Genomic DNA, 21,897 nt, shown 5'->3' on the forward strand with positions numbered 1-21,897 from the left:
GGATTTTCAGTCTGGAAATGGATAAAAATGAGATGATAGGAAGACCTGGGTTTTTTCTTCACAAGGAAAATTCAAGATTGCGAAAGGTTTTCTATGGAAGTTCAAGAGTCAATTTAAACTTTACAAAAAGGTGCAGCTTTAAAATGGTGTTTAAATGTTTGACACGATGTTGGAAATAGCTGCAACATAAATATACTTATTATACACAAATAAGTACAAAACATGTATTGTATATGTTTTATATGCAAGGCATAAAAAATACGAGAATTAAACCATATTTTTTTATTTATATGCCAGAGGACCCTTTTTTACTAAGGAAGAAAAAAAGGTGAAGTGTATATATAGCACACCGAAACATTTTTCATTTTTGCAAATTCCATTCAGGTTTCGTATACAAATGACGAAATGGAAGTGAATCACAAGTAAGAGAATATATTGTTGAAGTCAATTTATTAAAAAATCACTTCTAGATGAACCGGACCAGTTGGTTTCTGACATGTAGTCTATAGTGGCACTAAGGGCCTGTTTGGTCCGTGGGCTTGGGTGGGATTAGGCAGGATGGAATTGCATTTGGTCTCATGCAAATTCCATCCGGACGTACGGGGAGAATGGGAAGGGTTGGGATGACATGGGATGGAATTGCATTTGGTCACATGTAGGAGTTTTGGTGGATTTTGAAATCCATTACATGTTGGGCCCACATTGATACATGTGTTTTATCCATGATGTCTATCCATATAAGCCCTTTACATGCGGCATTCTAGTTATATATATATGTACAAGTGACCGACATCCGCTGTGAATTTGATTCATTGAATACAATTCCATGGTCCACGAAACGGGCTTTTCCTTAATCTAGTGTTTTTCCCATAGCAAGAATTTTATCCCAAACATGAAGATTGGATGGCCAAAATACCATGGCATTTCCTGACATGCAATCATTGTGCAATAATGGTGTTAACCCATTTAATGCAACTCCATAACATTTAATCCCACGGACCAAACAAGCCCTAAGTGTTGCAACAAGATATTCGAGTGCATGGGCAGGTAGGCGTTTGTTTCAAAATGCTTTCAAGTATAATCAGGTTGGAAGGAGGAGTGGGATCATGCATATGAAGTGTGATTCAAAGAGGGAGTAGCACCTTTTTGCAATCATGGATAATTACTAATATGTGAAACACTGGCTTTCTCAAATAGTACATAGCAAAAGTTTATACAAGAGAATAAGAAGAATGGAGACCAAGGAAGAAGGGAAGTAGTACATACTTATATGGCCAATTTCATTTTCATTGAATAAGCATTCAGTCAAATCTGCCTTCATTATTACAGAAAATTTCAATGGCTCCCATGCCAAAGCCAGCGCTATCTCACTCAAGAGCGGCATTTGTACTCATGGAAGAAAGAACACTCTCCAATCTATTACAGCTTGCTAGTGGACCTCCTGTACATGCTCAAGAATATTTTTGTCCACCAACCAGCATGAAAAAATAAAGATAATAGTCTGTAAAATGAACTAACGGGAGAATAAATTGGATCTAATTTGTATCAATAGTCATCCATCATCGAAGCGCCTCGAGAAATAACTTCACCATGAATAGGCTCTTGCACAGAATCATGCAGATGTGTTGAATCAGTAGGTTCGCTTCTTTGATCCTGCAAACTTTCCTTGCCCATCACCAACAGTCTCACTGAGGATTGCAAGTATAGACAAGCTTGTGCAAGAGAAAAATGGCCTTGCCAGATATCAATAGAAGCGCATGCAACAGCGTTGGAAGGAGTGCATGTTGCTGGGTTAGAAATACTAGTCACGGGCTGCCCTTGCAGCTGCACTGACTATGCTCCATGAAGAAACTCATATATAGCCAACGATCCTCCCCGAGCTGGAAAGCACAAAATTTTCTTCAACTGGTGCATTTTCAAAGATGTGTATAGGACTATTTTCACTTATTATCAAGAAATATAGCTGGCTGAAAAACAACAACACTTAAACCAAAAGTAAATTTCAGCTCGCAGTTTCTATGATGCATAAATCCAAATGGTCCTGTACAGAAAATGAAAGTTTTTGATATATATATATATATATCAGTTTGACAAACTCTCCATCTAAAAACTGTTAGACAAGAACCTACCGATTAGTCGTATGGTTAACATGATGCAATCCTGGGTGCTCTCAAACTTCATCATCCTGGTCATCCATGCTCTCAAGGATAACATACTTTGCAGCTCCATTGACAGTCGGAGACCCTGTTTCTTCGGCATTTTCACTTAGCTGGCCTTTCTGTAGTTTTTGATATCTGCAAATGATGATGATATGGAAGATGGAGATATTAGACAAGTCAATGGGTGTTTTAGATAGCATGTTTGAACTCAAACTGCAGTAATGGTTTTAAGAGTCATCAGAGTCGGGTGCGACTGGGACGAGTTCACTCAGACAGAACAAGCTGATCCAAATCTAAAAACCAAGACTGCGTATGGTGCTCAACAAATTTAACTGGTGGGATGTAATAACTACGGATCCAAACCATTTGAAAGTCATGGGAAATCAATTTCTCAAAACAGAAAAGAAAAAATATATAAATAAAATTGTACATGTGAATGGGTCATGCAGTTTATTAGATTGCTTTCTGCCTGTCACCTATGAAATTTGTCAGTGACAGAAACCTGACTCTGATGGTCATTTGCAAACTTGAGACTCATGGTAAAGGCCTTCAAAAACATAAATGATTCAAGATGGACTTGGAAGTCTAGGATATAAATCACTACTCACAGTCAGATTTAAGGAGATAAGAAGAGTTCCATGATATAGTTGGGCTATCAACTGATAGGGCGGATTCATCCAATATTTGATCTTTCAGCACTACTGTAAATTTGTAAAGTTTGCACAATTGGGTTTGCATAATAAACACATGCTTTTAATGGTCATTGCAAATTGAACAAACGAGCAGTTTACAAAGCTTAAATTTGTTAGGATACACAATGCATAATGCTATCAGTTAATTGAACAACAGATATATTCAATTTCACTGTCAAACTGAACAAATTTACAAAGACATGAAATTGCACATCTCAATCACCACTGCTAGAAAATATATGCTTAATGCCATCTTAGACTGCGTGGAAACAAAGAAATTTTCCTTAGTGTCAACACAAACCAACATGAAAACATGTGAACATCCTGGTGGATATAGAACTTTGAATCAAGACAGTTTTCACCAGAATATATATACCAGTGTTTTCAGTAGCGTTGTAGCATACGCTACGTAGCGTAGCGTAGCGAAAACGCTATGTAGCATACGCAAGTAGCATAATTCCCTGGTAGCATAAGGTACAGGGTATGTAGCATAACCTACAGTGCATGTAGTGTATGCTACATGTAGCGTAGCGTAGTGTGTAGCGTGGATAGTGTAAGCTACCTGAAATCTCATTTTTAAAGTGTTTTTTCTGTTTTAGTTTAACACCTATTTTAAAATGGTGATGACTTATACCTATGACACATGGCACTACATTAAACTAATCCGGACCATCCAGATTGTGGTCCATATCGTAGATAGAGCACTTAAATCAATCCAGACCATCCAAATTGTGGTCTATATCATGAATTTGTGGTGTTTCAATATTATTAAGAAAAAAAAGTCACAGTTAAAGATGTCTAAAGGCAGAGACAGAGAGAGAGAGAGAGAGAGAGAGAGAGAGATATTTTATACGGAAATAAGTGGTTGATGATCCAGATTCATAGTCAAGAACTCATAGAAATTATGCATTTTGTAAATTTTATCATATTTTTTATTATTTTGATTAGAAATATTAAGGATTGTGTAGCTTACGCTACACGCTATAAACGGCCAAATGCCACGCTATTTAAAACACTGATATATACTATATAATGAACACCAAGTTAAGAGTCAACAAACAACAATTTAAATGCAAAAAAAAAAAGAAAGTGCACGGAAGTATGTGAAAGAAAGATTGGCCCAACTTACTTGTACCAGTTGAACAAACTAACACCAACCATTATTGTGATGAGTCCAATCCCCTTCATCAAGGTAAACTCATCATGAAAGTAAAACACTGCAACCTGAAAGAACAAAAAAATGATGGTCAAATCCCAATTCCAGATGAAATAAAATTAAAATGTAAATTATTACAAAACTAATGACAACATCAATGATCTCCCAAAGCATCAAGCAAGGATAGACACAGAAAATAATCGAGTAAGGTGGTGAAGTACACAACTCCATCCATAGGGAACGAGGATCTGATCTCACCAGCCAAAGGTAGGATATCATTGACATGAATCTGCTACTTATAAAGGCTATTGCAAGAAATGGGCTGTAAGAAGACCTAGCTCTTTCAACTTCTGCAAAGCAGATAAAAAAAGAGGTAGAGTATCTCAAACCCCAAACCCAAACCCATCTGCACATGAGCAAAATCCCTGGCTCAGAAAAATGCTGGTGAGCCTCCATACGGCATGCACACAAGAGGAAAATAGGTATTCCTATTAGAAAGAGAGAGACTATCACTGTTCCGCGCCCAAACGGCATGTAAACGCTGAGCCTACAGCCATCTGAGTTTCAAGAAACCGCCTATTATGATAATATGATGTAATGGTGGGATTAATAGGAGGCACCCAAGCAAGTTATAAAGAATTATGAAGGCCGATAATCAGCACCTCAACAAAAGGACCCCACTAAGTAGCAACCACAAACTCCAGAAAAGTCAGAATGGGCTTACAAAATATGCTAGCATACTATAACATTTGAAGGGGAAACAAAGATATGTGACTTGTCAAGTCATCATACCAAAATAGTGACAGCTTCCTTGACAACACCAGCTATTGTTACTGTCACGGCACTGGTTTCTGAAACAAGAATGTATTCAGTTAAAACCTGCAAAAGGAAGAGAAATGCATGAGCTTAGACCAGTAAAAATACAAGATCAGTTTTAATGATATTAAGGGACCATGCACTGAACCAAAGCCTGCAAATTTGATACCAGTCTTTGAAGGTTGGTTATGCCTATTAAATCGCCAGCAATTGATGCCAAACCATGGGATGAAAGCATCAGATCAAAGCACCAACAAATATGCCTTTCAATCAAGAGCAAGTCGAAAGATTACAATTTACCATTAAAAATGCCAGTGATCCTCCAATGAACATTAGCATGCAGCTTCGAGCAATGTTCCATGAGTTATTAAAGTAATCATTACTTTTTAAATCAAGCCAGGGATCCATTACAAGAGATGATAAAGCAGTCACCACAGCCATCACAGGGGCAACGCAGCTCATGAAAGTAAGGGGATGCTTCAAACCTGTATGACACCCAAAGAAAAATTTAACATCTTAGACAATGATGATTAATTTTTCCTGATGTAGCAACTTAAAGAATCAATATCTCATAATGCACCTTAACTTTCATACTGCAACTTAATAAAGATTAGTGCTTTAAAAACCCTATAGGCTCAGACAAAAATTGCACTCGGAGTATGGGAGACTTCCACATCTATGGAAAACATATGAATACACCCACACACAGACATATATGGCTATCAAATTTTACAGTTAAAATTCTCCCAACTGGAATTAAAAGATGTGCAATAGATCACTTACCAAATGCTTCTTTCTTCATGTTGAATCAAATCAACAGACACAGACAGAAGTAAATGTCAGGATCTAAACCAGGAAAGTAAGGAAACAAAAGGAAATGGATAAAAAGGGAAAAAAAAAAAAAACTTACGTGCGATATGCTTTAACTATTATCTGTAAATCTTGAGACTAGATAAATGAAAATAGAAAGATAGGCAGTAACTGATATACATCATACCTGCAAAAGAATCTGAGTCATGGACCAACGAAACCCTGCCATGACAGCAGCTAGCATAACGAACAAAAAGCCCCAGAACTCAAATTCTGTCTCCTTTGCAACTGCGAGACAGATTGGATCAGTTGAGTACCATCATAAGAAAATTTTGGAGACATTGGATGTTAGAAGTGAAACAAGCCGTCCAAAACAAATCAGCCATATACGTGGGAATTGGTAAAGCATAGAAAGAACAGATACCACTAACCATGACTGCCTACAGCCTGTTAGTGAAAACTAGCTTTAAAATTGTAATGGCATATATTCAAGCTACTGACCAGATGAGGGAGGTTTTCAGGTATGGGATGATGGAATTGATCTTTTTGTCAATGAAATCATGTTTATGATGTGCGATCATTGGTTCACTCTGCTCTGGTTTGAAACTGGTTTAGTGGCCAATCATCTAGAAGGTAATATCTGAACTTTTTAAAGCCAGAAAAGGAGACAAATACAAAGGCTGAGAACTTCTTCCAAGAGGGATGGAGGACTTTGTAGGATATTAAGCTTCCATGAGATACTCTCAGGAAGAGACGTAAAGAAAATTGTGCAGCTGCCAGGCGGTTTTGATAGTGTATTCCTTCAAGGAAAGTTGGGATCTAGATGTTTGGGTTAGAGATAATTCCAGGATCTTTCAAATCAGGTCCATCTATATGGATATGATGAGGGTGCTATTCATTTCCCTCTGTGACATGGTCTCAGCATGTGGTAGTCCTACAGCACCGACATTCTTTAGTCATCCAAAATGAATGCTCTGTGCAGCATGCTTACGGGTGGCCAAACATCATGGTCTCCCCCGCCTGTAGAGGCTTGTCTTGTGCTGAAGGGTGCAGGAAATGGCACCTCATTTTCTGATCAAGTGTCAACTTAGAACAAAATTTCGGAGAAGTTTTTTAAAAGTTGTTTCCTTCATTGGTGATGTCTCTGCAATTATGGTGGAGCAGCTCAAGCCTTGGATCCTCAAACCATTTTCCTGTGATATCTGAAGCAAAAGAAACTCTAGCTCTTTGACATGTTAGCACAACATATGCAGTCAAAGACATTAAATGGGAATGATGATGGCATCTGGCCTCTTTTCTTTGGTCGGTTTCTTTGGAAGCTTTCACAAAGAGGTCGATGCAATTCTGTAGAGTTTGCTTGATGCCCTAGAGGCTTTTAAGTCTTTAGTTTAATTGTCAGATCTTTGACACGTTGGCTAGGAACCTCTTGGACGAAGAAACTGAAGATTTCACCAATCTCTTAATGTTACTTCACCAGGCGAAGCTAGCAGTTGTGGTCAATGATGCCATGATTTGGTTTAAAGAGAAGTCCAGTTGATGCTCCAAAAAATCCTTATTCAAATTATTCAGTGCCCCTCCTTTCCTCTCGCCAGTTTCTTAAGCAGCTTTCGCCTTGAGGTGGATGCAATTTTCAAGGGATAGCTCGATTCCCCAATGGGTTTTATCTCTTGATGTCCTCCTCTAAAGGAATCACTAGTTAAAGGTCATAAAAGAATAAAAAGAAAAAGAAAAAGATGGATTCTCAAAATATCTATTTCTAGAAAGAATAACAAAAGAGTTTGCAAGAGAAAAATCCAATTCTCTTACTTGGACTGAAGAAAGCATATGAATTGAATGAAACTAGAAAAAGATTCCATTCCATAACCAGTAATAAGATTAACCATGAATCAATCATTGAATTAGATCTGTGGATTGGACAAATTATTCACTGACACAAAATAAAAATAAAAATAGAAGGATCTGGCTGATAGGACAACCACAATCAGAAATAAAATTGAAAGAATTACAAAACACACACACACACACACACACAAAAAAGAAGAAGAAGAAAATCTCTAACTCCAGCTATAAAGTTTAGTCCTAAAGAAGCAAGGTTCTGATGATAAAATATCAGAATGACAAGCATATTTGGAAGATATTAACCCAATAGGATCAGTCTGGGTCCTATGGGATGAGGGGATGTGCTTTGCAGCTATAGGATGGTCATGCTTCCATATGCGGGTCCACTCAATGAGATGGATTCTATTATTTCCAAAGCTAAAGTATTGAGGATGGAATTTTTATTCTCATCAATCATATAGAGCATGGCTTATGGGCAGATCACTGATGGATGATTAAATAGGCTAACAAAGGATCAGGTCTAACCTTGAAGACGACCAAGTCCTTGGGATGCTAGACATGATCAAGGGCACAGAGAGATACTGACAGTTCATTCCTCCAGGAGAGCTACGTAACGTATTATAGCTTGGCTAACCAAAGGGTTGAGCTGGTCAAATTCTACTAGGGGACTGGACCCTTTAGAAATCCTATACTTCTTTTAGTTGAATTAATCTTGAAATGGTAAAAAAGAATGGAAAGAAGTATGAATGCAGCATATAGCTTGGGAATAACTGCACTTCATAGCTCTCCAGAGGCACATTTATGCTGGATCATTTACCACCATGAGTCAGCCCAAACAAGTAGGTTGACAGAGCTGTTAAAATCATGATTGAATTAGAAGTGGTTCTTGCGGAGATTTCCAGATCATATTTCAATGGTTCCTATTGACCATGTTTATTCTAATCTGCAGAGTTCTTCAGTGGTCTCGCTCAAAATATTTAGTGACATTTCTAGATGATCCATGTCACCACCAACAAATCTAGTATAAAGGAATGTTATCCAAAAACAGTTGGGATGTCCAGAAAATTCAAATGCAAATACTCGAAACGTTTTGAAAGTGACAGGGAGAAAAATGGGTAGCAAGAAAATTGTTCAGAAGTGTTGGTGACTTGGTTTACTTCATGTCCTCCACCCAGATGCAGGAGTACATTAGCACCCACAGAACGGGCACCATATTAGTCCAAGTAAATGAATATTGAAAAACCTGAACACAGATAAGTGTTCTGTGATAACCAGTGTTCGTAGTATCGGTATTGCTATATGCATCATTGGCTAGGAATATGGAAACATGTATCGATATCACTGATGCCTGGAAATGTATCGGTGACTGAGGGAGACATTGGGGAAACATGGGGGAAATGGTGGAATTTCTCAACAAAACTTCAGGAGATGCTAAAATACACATTCACATATTTAGGAATCAAATAATTACAAAAAAAAAAATGCATTCATAGTAAGTTTCCTTTAATGGAGACCTAAAAGCATGTATGCTGACTCTGCAAAATATTGGTGACATTGTAGAATTTTTCAACGATACTTCAAGAGATATTAAAATATACATGTTTGTATATTTAAGAATCAAATAATAGCAAAAACAGATGCATATTTGCATATTTAGGAATCAAATAACGAGTTCCCTCAATGGGGGCCTAAAAGCATGTATCGCTTAGGAAAATATGGGGAAAATGGTGGACCCATCCATCCATGCGTGCACAAACATACATACAAACACGCATGCATGATCCATCCATCCATGCATACACATATACACATATATACATCCATCCATCCATCCATGATCCACCCATCCATCCATGCATGCATTTCATCATACAATCATGCACCCATAATAATAATAATTGAAATGAAAATTTTTTTATAAACAGAATTTTGGCGATATCGATCATGCAATATGGCCAATACATCGGTGATACAAGCGGCACTTGGAATTTACACTGCCGAAAACATTGGCGATGCATTGGCGATATCGATGCATTGGCAATACTTCGCAATATATTGCCAATACCTGGAATTTCTAATGCTACCAGTGTTATCGGTTTGCCGAGCTGGTGATACAGATAATATCAGTAATATTATCAATCATATTGCCGATATTTGGAACAATGATGATAACTGAAGACATATCCAACTCTTAATCTAACCCAGTCTTTCATGCCAGAATCAAACAGTTCATGAACATCACTCAAGAAAAATCAGACCCAAGTATGTATATTAGAAGATCGAAATGCAAACATTCTGCCATAACTCAACAGAATAGACAAATCTATCATCGTTACAAGTTCCAACTGCATAAATAAATGGTCTCATCCTATCTAGGTCTAAAACTATTTTTTAGGCAGGTAATTTTGAAATGACCCAAACCACAATAGTCTAGGTTCGTTACAAGTAAAGGATATTTGGATCAATCCCAACTTGTCCTTTAAATAGTCCTTGGCCTGGGAAAATGGTCAGGAAGATTCCTGTGTCTTGTAAGCAGTAGGTCGCAAGACTATCTACTTGCCTTATGCATGTATGTTGGTGTAACTGATTTATGCCTCCCAGAAATACGCTCACAGGAAAAGCCATTTACATATGTGCATAGTTTTATCCAAGTATATGAACCAATAATATAAGACTATAATTCATAAACTTGAAATCCTTATAAATAAATAAATAAATCCAAATTTAGAAATTTCCAATTGCCTAGCAGCAGAAGTGAATGCTACAGATGAAGCCACATACCAGTAAATAAAATTCCAGTGGAGATTATTAATATGATTCCTACAAGCTTGATACTTGGACTTTCCAACCTTCCAAAAAATAAAAGGAAGTCTTAGACTGGAGACTTCTAAAGCATGAGGACAGATAAAAAGGACTAACAAGCCATTGAAGATGAATCCTATGCAAGTGCATCCTAATCTCAAGAGTTAAAAGAAATTAGAACTCAAAACAGAGAGAAATTATTGATTTGGCCTGAAACAAGAAAAGATTCATTACAGAAAATGCAACAGGATGATTACATGCAAGTTTCTTGAAACCTTTAACAGAACCTAACAGTACTAGAAACGTTAAAGATTATCAATATAAGTGTTCTTCGGATGTTGTGATCCGAGGTGGAGCTATTATGAGTATAAGGGAAAATATAGATAGAGATTTTGATGTGTCCAACCAGATACAAGTATAAAGGAAAAGAAAGAAAAGCAGCTTTATATAATATAATTTTCTAAACCAGAATGCAAGGGGAAGGTCACATCAGAGGAAGAAAAAAAAGGTGATTCTATTAAAAACTTACTTGAATGCAAAAGCAAACAGAAGAAGAAATATTGGAGAGGCGGATTTACACTGCAAAACAAAGAAAGTGATAGAAGAATATCCTTCTAAATTAGAAATCTCATTGTCCTGTTAGCAAAATACACAGTATTCAATTCAAAATCAGAAGATAATGAATCATCGGAACATAAATCTAGAGGGAATAACAGACCAACCATGGTGGCAAATGTCACGGATATGAAAACAAGGGACGCATTGCTCAGATTTATATCCAGGGCAGTCCCAATAGCCGTTGGTACAACTGTGAAAGGCAAAGTCCATCTGTAGCATTAGTTGTTAGAAAAAAAATAGCAGCATTGAGATTTACTTTCAAGTTAACAAGAAATGGATAATAATTGTAAACACGCAAGTGCTGGGAACATCCAAACTTATACTAACTGATGAAAGAATGCACGAACAATAGAATGTGATGAAATAATATAAACCCAATGGCTGGGGATACGCAATACAGCAATTGAATGTGAGCAAAAGTCCACAAAATTCAGTAAAAGAAGACGATTGTTGTTCCAGAATTTTCCTAATCGCATGTATGTTTGTGTTTTTTAAGTTATTCAAAACAGTTTCAAACTCATTAATGGAAGCATGCCATCTCGTTTTAAGTTAGGGCCCATTTGGCGAGCATCACAGCACTATTGGCATTGATTGTTTGGCATTTGGCAGGATAAGACACTGCTCATAGCACAATTAGCCCAATAGTACTATTATACACACTTTTTTCCAGCCATTAATTCCAAATCATGCAAATAGCTGGATTCTAGGAAAATGAAGGTATCCAGCCATTTTTTATGAGTAAAAGGGACTCAAGAGTGCCTTGGTTGATAGAATGCACTAAAAGTTGTACAAAAATCATCTTTAAATCAAAATAAACCATCCAAACTTAGGGACCCACTATGAATAGGACATAACCCAAAAAGCTCATCCACAGAACATCTCGAACCTGAGATTTTGGCCAACAGGTAAACAACTAAGAAGAGAAATAAAACAACTACTTATAATCAACTGTTTGGATCTCCCACTCTGAAATGATTTTTGGGAATGGTACATCCACAGTAGGACAAATCAGATCAATGGTCTATATTACTCTATTTATGCGTTCTGATGGGTTTTTTTTTTTTTTTTTGAGAGAGAGAGATAACGATGCATTTTATTGAAAAGGAAAACAGAAGCTACAAAGAAAAGATTAGAGGCGCCAAGATAGCGACTCGATTACAGCCCAAGAAAGAAAATATTACAATCCTTGATCTTAGGAGCATTCGTTGCCCATTCTGCTATTAACAACCTGGCCCTTTGAGAAAGACTATCCACATTTTTGCTCTCATTCCTAAAGCATCAAGCATTTCTTTCTTCCAAACAACCAACCAAATTGCTAGCAAAGACATCCTCTTAACAGTTTTCTTATCTTTTCCTAATCCCACTCCATGCCATGCCTGTAAGAGCTCACCCGATGATCTCGGAAAAGTCCAATAAACGATAGAGGATGTCCACCCAAACATTCCCAATAAATGAATAGTGCGTGAAAACGTGATCAGCCATTTAATTAAAAAAATGCACTAAGTTATCAGTTACACACAAGATATTCCATAAGGGTACCGGTGGCCATAACAACCACCACCATTACCATTACAAGTCATAATGGATGGTACAGCCCCCGCAACAACTGTTACAGTCGCTTTTATAAATAATAATAATAATTAAATTTAAAATTTAAATTTAAAAATTAAAAAAAAAAAAAAAAAAAACTGAAAACCATATATGCCCTGTAACGTTGAAAAAAAAATCTGAAAAATCTGCATTTGCCCCGTAACAGACCATTATAGGGTTGTTATGGCCTTTACAGTGGGTGTAACGGGCCGTTAACAGTGGTTACATGTTATTTTTTCCATAACATAGTTGTTATGGCCGTTACGACCCCATAACGTGTAACGGTTGCCACCATTACCTTTATGTAACGGCCTATACGGCATACCATGGTTAGACATTGCGAAGATTTAAGCTAATTTACCTTTTAAAAAACTTATAATAATTTTTTTTTTTTTTTTTTTTAAAGATTTAAGCTAATCCATCGTGTAACTTTTCCACCATTTAATAAATGGTGGAGACTCTTCAACCATACACATGCCAGAGTTGTACGGCAATCCAAATCATCCAAATCCTAACTCAAGTGTGAATGAATCATAACCTAACAGTTGCACTTGCCTTGCACACATATAGTGATGTGAGAAAATATCTAGTATTAAACATTAATGCCTTAGTTATCAGGCAATCAAGATTTATAGACGTCACATACGTGCATCAAATCCATAGTGTTCATTTGTTGTACCATACAATGGAGAGATCATACCCCAAAAATTGCACCATTCGGATAATTGTCGCCTCCATAGGTTGGATACATTATATCGACTGCAAGGCACAACTGATAAAAGGTCCAAATCTCACACATACATACCACGTGCACAGGTGTTGGATACTTATGACTAATAGTGTTAAAAATCATGTCCATATGTTCATCAAGTGGATACATGTACACATTAAAAATCAAATTGAGAAGCGTTCAATTTGCGTCATCCAAAAAGATGCAGGACGGAATGTTTTAATCTAATATGATGCCATGAAATTAAAAGACTGATTAACTAGAGCAATGGAATGACAAAATAAAGCTAATTTACCATAAATTCGAAAATTTCATATTCATGGCATATCCAAATTCAAGCCTATGATAGTTCCGTAATGCGAATTTCATAAATTACTAATTAATCAGGACCTATGGAAGATAGAACCCCATAGTGTTAAATTTCATTTCAATGAAAATCATGTGTCTTATACGAGTTCTGACATGTTAAGTCGGTTTAAAGGTAGGGAATGTGAGAAATGAGTTTGGGGTATCTAGGCTTAGAGGAATTACGGTTGGAACATTAGGGTTGAGATTTTGGGAGGTGACGCAGGGATGAACGTGATGAGGATAACTACTCCGAATCCACGGAGCTTCTCTGGACTCCTCACGAGGAAAGAAAGCAGAAAATAGAAATAAATTCTAATAAATTCGAAATTGATTAATTGATCAATAAAAACGAGTTTACAACCCTTTAAATAGGGGTACCAAGCAATGGGAAAGAAATTAGAATCAAACTACAACTCAAACTCTTAGAATCCGCGACTTACTATAAATAGTAAACTTACTATTTATAGACGGTCGTGATGTCTACTAGTGCGCAAGGTTTTCGGCCAAAAATAGTAAGTGTCCTATTTGGCTTCACCAACCCGTTCTCCTAATTATTCTAAGCTCTTTTCACGTTGGGCGCAACTCCTAAAGCCCGACGGATGAAGAGTTATAATCAAACTAAAACTTACTATTTATAGTAAAAACGAAATTAAAACAGGGAAACGACCATCGATCCAGGGGTTTTTCGCAATTCCGGGCTGCGCAACCCGGCATAGCGGGGTTGGTTGGCTTCAGTAGCTCGTTCTACCCCAAAATCATATATTTTACGTCAGATAACTCATTCCGGATTGCAAGATACGCCCGATTTAAGGTTCGATGGTCTGGATCACTTCTGTCGTCGACCGGGCCTTTTCTGATCCATCTTAGCCATGTAACTGTCCGCGACCCGCTCTACATCAGGAGGTTTCGGGTTGGGATTTCAGATTTTGGGTTAAGGGTTTTAGAACTTAGGGTTTCTAGAATTGGGAATATGGGTTTTAGGCAATGTTTTAAATATAAATGACATCTTGTATCCCACCTGTGTGATACAAAACTCACAAGTAGCGCGATATATCTCACATGTTCGATTCGGTGAGCATTTTCGATTTTCAATCCTTTTTTTTCTGTAAATCATGTTAAGTCAGTGTCAAATTATTACAAATCCATGGTTTTTCATGTTTTTCATGACAAATCATGGATTGTGAGCTTCAATTTCGAGATTTGGAGGATATGGGTTGAGTTACGAAAAATTGAAAAAAAAATAAAAAATTCCCACTTTCTCACAAATCAGTTGCAATCCTTATGTCCAAACATAAAATCAAACATGCATATAACCTGATCTAGTGATTCTTCTTTTGCTTTTGAATGTATTTCTCATGTTTCCACACGTCTTCTTAGATTTATAAATTATATGAATAGACTTTGAATATACTTGCATCAATCAATTCAGTTAGACAACGCATTGATTAAGACCCCATACAAAGAAAACCTATTATATGCACTTATTTTTTGTAATGTTTTGATTTATAAGTGTATGTTGATGTCTTTTTTAACAATCATTAAAGTTTCATTGAAATAATCGACCAATTTCCCCATGTTTCCAAAAACAATAATACAGTACGCGATACAACCGATATATCCCATGTGATAACCGATACGTATCTATATCCCAAAGGTGCGATACTGATATTTCGAACACTAGTTTCAGGTTGTGGGAATTAGGGATTTATGATTTGTACAAGAAATTTTCAAATTTTGGAGATTTGAGTTTGGAAAAATTGAGTGTTTTGAAATTTAGGGTTTGAGATTCTAGAATCTAAGTTAGGGTTTTACAGTTAGGATCGAAATAAGGGACAATGAATGAGGGGAATGGAGGTGGCAAAGCAAGAGGGACGAGGGGAAAGGGAACCGTCCATACGAACAGCCCCACACATGTGTCCGTTCGAACACGGGCTTGGGTCTGGAGTAGTTTTGAGTTAGGGTTTGGTTGGGTAGAGGTTTGGAAGGGTTAAGGTTTGATTGGATGTGGGTTCTAGGGAGTCAAGAAAGATCAAAGAATAGAGAGAATGGGAAAAGTAGAGAGAGAAAAGACAAGAGAAGAAGGAAGATAATACCTTGTTGAGAATTGAGAAAAGTAGAAAAGATAATTAGAGAATCGCTCCTCATGGTTTCACACCACCAATCCAATCACATGATGAAAAAAAAAAAAATTTGCTCAATCTCAAAGCAAAAGGAGAATCATTCATAACATGCATAATGGCTAGGGTGGGGATGTTCAACCCTTTATTGTCTCATAAAAGACCTTTTACAAAAAGACGCTCTCAGATAAGATTCTCAACATAAAGACACTTAAAGAGTTAAAAGTTATTCCTAACTCCCTAATCTCAACACAAATATGAGACATACGAAAAATAACAAAACATGTAAACAAACTAAACAACTAAACTATTTCGTGGCCCATAGGGTTCCACGATCAAGATGTCCGACGATGATGATCCAACCATCAAAATGGTCCACGGTTAAAACCCAACGGTCCGATCATAATGTCCACTCAATCCAATGGTCTGATGTGTCCAACAAGATCCTATTTGCAACTCACGTGCATCTTCTTAGTGTGGGATCCTCACATGCACGAACATGCAAGTGAGGTCTTGAATGTGACTGGGAATGTAAATTGGGTCAAGTGGGCCCCATGTAATGGTCGTTTATCCATAAGAAGATTGTCTCAGCCCTATTCCTCTGGTATGGTGCTTGAATGTCCTCATCAAAAAAGTTATCCTTATCTGCATAGGATTATACTGATAGCTAGTGCCACTGCCAAACATCAAATATGCAATGTCATCACACTTGTAATCATTATAAAGTAAACATATCCTGGCGATGTTATCCACATAACTCTATGATACGCAAAACTGTTATGGATGCTCTTGTACAATGACAGTCACATCCACCTTCTAGAAACAGGATGTCACCAAAGAAGAGAGTGATTCAGAACTTCCAACCATAACTGGAATCCAGATATCCGTTTCATTCATAACAAACAAAATACTACATATTGAATCAGCTCACACAAATTTCATTATCTGCATGACGACCATGTTTCTCGCCTAAAATTTGGGAATTCTGGCATTCACTAGTTCTTTATTTCAAAAAATTTACATGTGGATCCCAAACAGAAAATCCTTAGTGTTCCTCCTCAAAGAAGCCTTTGAACACATGCCACTTGCTATACACATAAGCTTCCTAGGATAGGAGAAATCAAGAAGTGAAGAATAAAGAACATGGAGACTTGAAGAATAAAGAATATGGACACTAAGTGTTGGCTGAGGCCAATTCGAGTCCCTATTTAATCCATCCCATGAAAAATGGTTTGCCGTGAGGATGTCAGATAGTTTGGCATAGGCTGTGCTTTAGCATTGTTAACCCAAAGAAGATTGATTGGACATAGTGTGAGAATATATTGGTCTGTGGTGAACTTCATGATTCAAATTTAACATTTCCTTCTCCCCTTTTGAAAGGATACTTTAATTAAACATTTCCTTCTGCCTGTTTTAAAAGCATAGTTGATCACACTGACAATTTGAATGCTACATTTCTGCATCACTCCTTAACTTGAAGGATGATCACTGGAGGAGATCAAAGCAATAACCAATAAATAATCATGCACACACAATGGTAGTGATCGCCACTTTAATAGGAGAGGATGTTCAAACAGGAGAAATATTCATCAGTTCTTTTCAGGTAAAGGCAAAAAAGGTATATCCAAAAGTTTCTCTGATTCCAAAAGGAAAGAACATCGTTCTTGAAAAAGTACATTCCAAGACTAATTTATAATAATATTATTAGTAAAACTCCAAAAAAAAAAAAAAATCACCAGAAAGGAAAAACGAAGACCATGAAGTACCTCTCATAAAGTAATCACTCCATGATATCTCTACACTAGGTTGCAAACTTTGACAACAGAACCGTATAATAGCCTTCGACAAAACAGCTTGCATTGTGAAGTGTATGGTATTCATCAACATGGGAGCTGGGAAATTTCCCAACTTATCACCCAATAGTGTTTTGTTATACCTACTCAAAAGAAAAGAAAAAATATATGGTTACAGTTCAAGATTAAAAATAATAATAAAATAATAATAAATAAATAAATAAACAGAGAGAGAGAGAGAGAGAGAGAGAGAGGAAAGAAGTATCTCTTCAGCAGAAATTAGAAGGCATGAGAAAACAAAAAGAATTAAATGGGCTTGCGTATTGAGGAATGCTACTTGCAATGCCCATCAGCAAAAACCAAACCCAAGTGCCTCCACATGTGACAACGTGGCTAACATATGTAAGATCCCAGCTGCACACCAGGCATGGCATGGTGAATGTGCCCAGCCCAAAATTCAGGCTGGTCAGCCCTTATAATAACCCACATGTGGACCAAAATATGAATAGTTAAAAACAGAACCAATCCATATGAAGTAAATGGCCAAATGAATATTGGACCAGCCTGACTCCTAGGCCAGGGAACATTCACTGCAGGGTCCACCCAATGAACAAGTAGCATTCCTCACTGATATTTGATCTGTAGGGAGGAACTCACAATGTCAAACATGTGCTGGTAATGTACCATACTAGTACAAAAAACAATGTCCTGAGCACCGTGGAAATAGAAATGTTGCTCTGAGAAGCCTCTGATGTGTCAAGCTTTATAGCCGAATCCGTTCCATCTGAGTTGAAGTCTGAAAACTCCTGCTCTCCACCAGACTTGTTCTCAACATCAAACGGGACATACTTCTTTCCATCTTCGCTCCCTTCGATGTAAACAGAGACTTCCTCCATGTTGTGAGACCCGTTCAAAAGCATGCCTCTCTGCCGAAATGTACTCACTCCCTGTATCTCCCGACCTAAAAACCCGTCCACCGACCTGTCTCCTTGAACCAAAGGCAATTCAAAATTGCAATCCCCTATGATGATATCGACATTGTTTGAAGGACAATCGAAACGTTCAATCCTATCTTCATCGCACCAACCTGAGAAAGAAGGCTCCCTCCGAAGGACTGGTTTGTGGCTTTCGTTTTGAACTGTGTTCGCCCCGATTTCTTCACCCCTTTCCACCCCAAAATCTCCCTCTATCATCTCCTTCCTAATACTGTAACATCTTTACCCGACTCTGGCCGATTTATCCAGAGGCAGAAGATCCCTTCCAAATCCCATCAGCTCCAGACAGAAGTTCAACAAAAACCAGCTAAAGAATGGTGACAAAAGCTCTCCCAGCTACATTTCATTGAAAAGGAATCCAAAACTCGCTAGATTCTACAAATTGAGAATTACGATCTTCATTTCCGTACCGATCATCAAACTTGCAAATATTCGCCGATCTCTTGAGAAAAGAAGCTAAAGATCGAGAAACGAAAATGGTTCCAATCTTCTTATCGTTCAACAGATACAAAAAAAACTACAGAGATCTTTTACAATGTAATACGAAAAGAAAGATAACAGAAGTCTCTGATCTCGAATTCCAAGAGGGAAGCTTGAAAAGATTTGAACGCGTTCGTTTCTATATATCGTCAAAATCAACGTGATTTCGATCTCTAGAGAAAAATGAAAGGAGAGATCTTTTTCTTCTTCGCGACTTTCAGCTTCGAAAATATGAAGAAACCATCCACCGACCTGAAATGGCGGATAATTTCAACGATTTCGATCTTTGTTTTCTAGATCGATCTTCAAAAGGAGAGAGAGAGATCTGGTTTTGAGAATGTTGAGAAGCGCGCGAGAGAGAAATTGGGGGGAGAACCGCAGCTTACATACGTTTGGAATTCTTCCGGAGGGGTTGCATCGCCCATGGAGCAAATGATCTAAATAGTCCTCGTTGTTTTAGATTTTTACGAAACTGCCCCTGGACTTGCAGGAAGGGAAGAAGCCATTCGTTCGCCTTACGTCTGTCCCAATCCAAGTGGAATTCGTTTTACCTCTGTCGCGTCTAGGAATACGGCTCATGTCGTCACCTACCGCGGCCCACATTCTGATATGGTTCGATGATTTGAACCGTCCACGTTCTCCTTAATACCACAAAACCGTTATTATCCCATATTTGCGCTTCATTTATGATCCTAACCTTTGATTCTTAGAGTTGAATGAGAGCCATTGAAAATTTCCCTTTAATGGTTCTAAATTCATCTCCACCGCACAAAGAATCTGGGTCCAGCGGGTGACGACATATGTTTGATAGATCCGGAAGCCGATTGCGTACTGAGTAAACTCTGTGGGGCCACTGCGATGTATGTGTCTTATCCACGCCGTCAATCCGTTTTAATAGCTCATTTTAGGATGATCCCAAAATTGAAGCATATCCAAAGATCAAGTGGACCACACTATAGGAAATAGTGTGAAATGAATGCCTACCATTGAAAACTTCTTAGGGGCCATAGAAATTTTAAATCAAGCTGATATTTGTTTTTACCTTCGTACATATCTCTATGACCTCATGAACAGGTTGGATGACTAAGAAACATCACTGTGGGCCCTAGGAATGCTTCAACGGTGGACATCATTATCACCAATGTTTCTTTTGGTGTGGTCCAATTGAGATTTGGATATGGTTTGATTTTGGATTATTAACATAAAATGATCTGGAAAAACGGATGGACGGCGTGGATACGACACACATCCTCTGTGGCCCCGCAGAGTTTACTCAGTACGCAATCTGCTTCCGTTAAATTCTCAGTCGCGACAGCGGCAAAAACCAAACTTAGAAAACGGATCACCGACAGAGAAGGGCACCACAATTGTTGCCGTACCATCTTTCCCACCAGCATGATAGTTGGGCAGTAAATCAGTACCGTGAAAACAGTAAACCCCAACATGAAGGTTACGTGGCACAAAAATCAGCTCGAACCCTAGTGATGGACACACCGTTGAATTCAATGGATAACCGACAGTCTGATTCAACATTCAGGCTCTGCCAAGGGGATTTTCGAGAGGGATGATCTTCGTGGTGGGCCATTTTTGGGACGGATGTCCGCAGGGGGGAATGTTGGCAGGAAATATAAGACGGCACCATATATTGTAGTGATGTTGCAGCACACGTGCTACCCTTACTCGTGTGGTAAAGATCCAAGCCATTCATCAGGTGGGCCCATTATAAACACACCCTGAGACAAAAGTAAGAGCAGTCTGCTCATCAATGCCGTTAGATAAAATGGACGGTCAGAAAAGAGAAATGATCTCATCTCATCCCGGCAACGGTACCGCAATTGGGAGTGGATTAGGTGCTACCCGGGTAACACTGTAGCGGGTGTTTGCCTGATTGTGGATCCCAACTTGATGTATTTTCTGTATATCCACTCCGTCCATCAGTTTTTCCAGGTCATTTTATGGCATGGGCCAAGAAGTGAAGACGATCCAAATCTCAGATGGATCATATCACAGAAAACAGCGTTCAACGAACGCCTACCATTAAAAAGTTCCTAGTGCCCATCATAGTGTTTATTCGCCATCCAACAAATTGATAAGGTCACTAATACCTTGATGAAGGGAAAACACAAATATCAGCTTAATCCAAAACTTTTGCTGCCCCAATGAATTTTTCAATGGTCAATCGTCACTGCTTCCTGTGATGTAGTTCATCTGAGATTTAGAACATATTCATTTTTGGTATCGTGCCTAAAATGAGCTGGGAAAACTGATGGACGGCGTAGATATATAACATAAATCACGGGGGCGTCCCAGATAGGGAAACACCTACTACGGTGTTACCCGGTAACACCTACTCTGCTCCCCGCCAACATGAAACGCGGATTGCGTCCTACCCCGCTATGTGGGACCCATAGTGATGTAAGTGTGTTATCCACGCCGTTCATCTCTTTTCTAAGATCATTTTAAATTATAATAGTAAAAATTAGGCAAGTACACAGCTTCAATGGACCACACCAAAGGAAGATGAAGTAATAATGACATTCACCGTTGAAACCTTTATAAGGGCCACCGTGATGTTTTTTCACCATCCAACCTATTCATAAGGTCATGTAGACGTGGATGAAGTGAAAACAAATATCAGCTTGATCTGAAACTTCTCCACCTCCCCATAAGTTTTTAATGGTGGACATTCAATCCCCACTTTGTGGTCCACTTAAGCCTTGGAGCTGCCTCATTTTTTGGATCAAAGCATAAAATGATCTCAGAAAAACGATAAACGTCGTGGATAAAACAATTACATCACTGTGGACCCCAGAGAGGCTTGCTCAGACGGACTACCGTTCGGGCGGTGGTAGGACCCGTGTAGGACATTAAAAGGTCAGCCACAACCGTATGTTGAGTCAAATCGTAGATTGTGCATTGATTACAACGCTGTGGCCCACCTGATTTCTGTTT

At 38.1% G+C, this 21,897-nt stretch overlaps 1 protein-coding gene across 5 annotated transcripts; it reads right to left on the reverse strand.

The window, feature by feature from the left end:
- Positions 1 to 1,247: 1,247 nt before the first annotated feature.
- On the reverse strand, positions 1,248 to 19,452 carry LOC131245428 (probable sugar phosphate/phosphate translocator At1g06470). Of its 5 annotated transcripts, XM_058244885.1 has the most exons (13): positions 18,558 to 19,452; positions 18,128 to 18,451; positions 17,444 to 17,613; positions 10,997 to 11,082; positions 10,804 to 10,853; positions 10,254 to 10,321; positions 5,821 to 5,921; positions 5,607 to 5,619; positions 5,124 to 5,308; positions 4,800 to 4,886; positions 3,981 to 4,075; positions 2,130 to 2,294; positions 1,248 to 1,880 (listed from the first exon to the last, which is right to left on the reverse strand). In XM_058244885.1, the coding sequence occupies exons 2-12, from the start codon at positions 18,388 to 18,390 to the stop codon at positions 2,171 to 2,173; spliced, it is 1,242 nt and encodes a 413-aa protein (XP_058100868.1). In that variant the 5' UTR covers positions 18,391 to 18,451; positions 18,558 to 19,452; the 3' UTR covers positions 1,248 to 1,880; positions 2,130 to 2,170. The 5 variants fall into 5 exon arrangements, with proteins under 5 accessions (XP_058100868.1, XP_058100865.1, XP_058100867.1 ...); XM_058244882.1 differs by having other exon boundaries at positions 18,128 to 19,452; XM_058244884.1 differs by having other exon boundaries at positions 1,248 to 1,905; positions 18,128 to 19,452.
- Positions 19,453 to 21,897: the final 2,445 nt, after the last annotated feature.

The sequence above is a fragment of the Magnolia sinica genome, chromosome 5 (genome assembly GCF_029962835.1).
Source record: "Magnolia sinica isolate HGM2019 chromosome 5, MsV1, whole genome shotgun sequence".
NCBI classification, from domain to species: Eukaryota; Viridiplantae; Streptophyta; class Magnoliopsida; order Magnoliales; family Magnoliaceae; genus Magnolia; species Magnolia sinica.

Coding starts and splice junctions, on each gene's coding strand:
- LOC131245428 (XM_058244882.1), bottom strand. CDS start 18,663: ATGATAGAGGGAGATTTTGGGGTGGAAAGGGGTGAAGAAATCGGGGCG. Junction 10,854..10,996: donor CCGTGACATTTGCCACCATG/GTTGGTCTGTTA, acceptor TTTGTTTTGCAG/TGTAAATCCGCCTCTCCAAT. Junction 4,887..5,123: donor GATCACTGGCATTTTTAATG/GTAAATTGTAAT, acceptor TTCCTTTTGCAG/GTTTTAACTGAATACATTCT.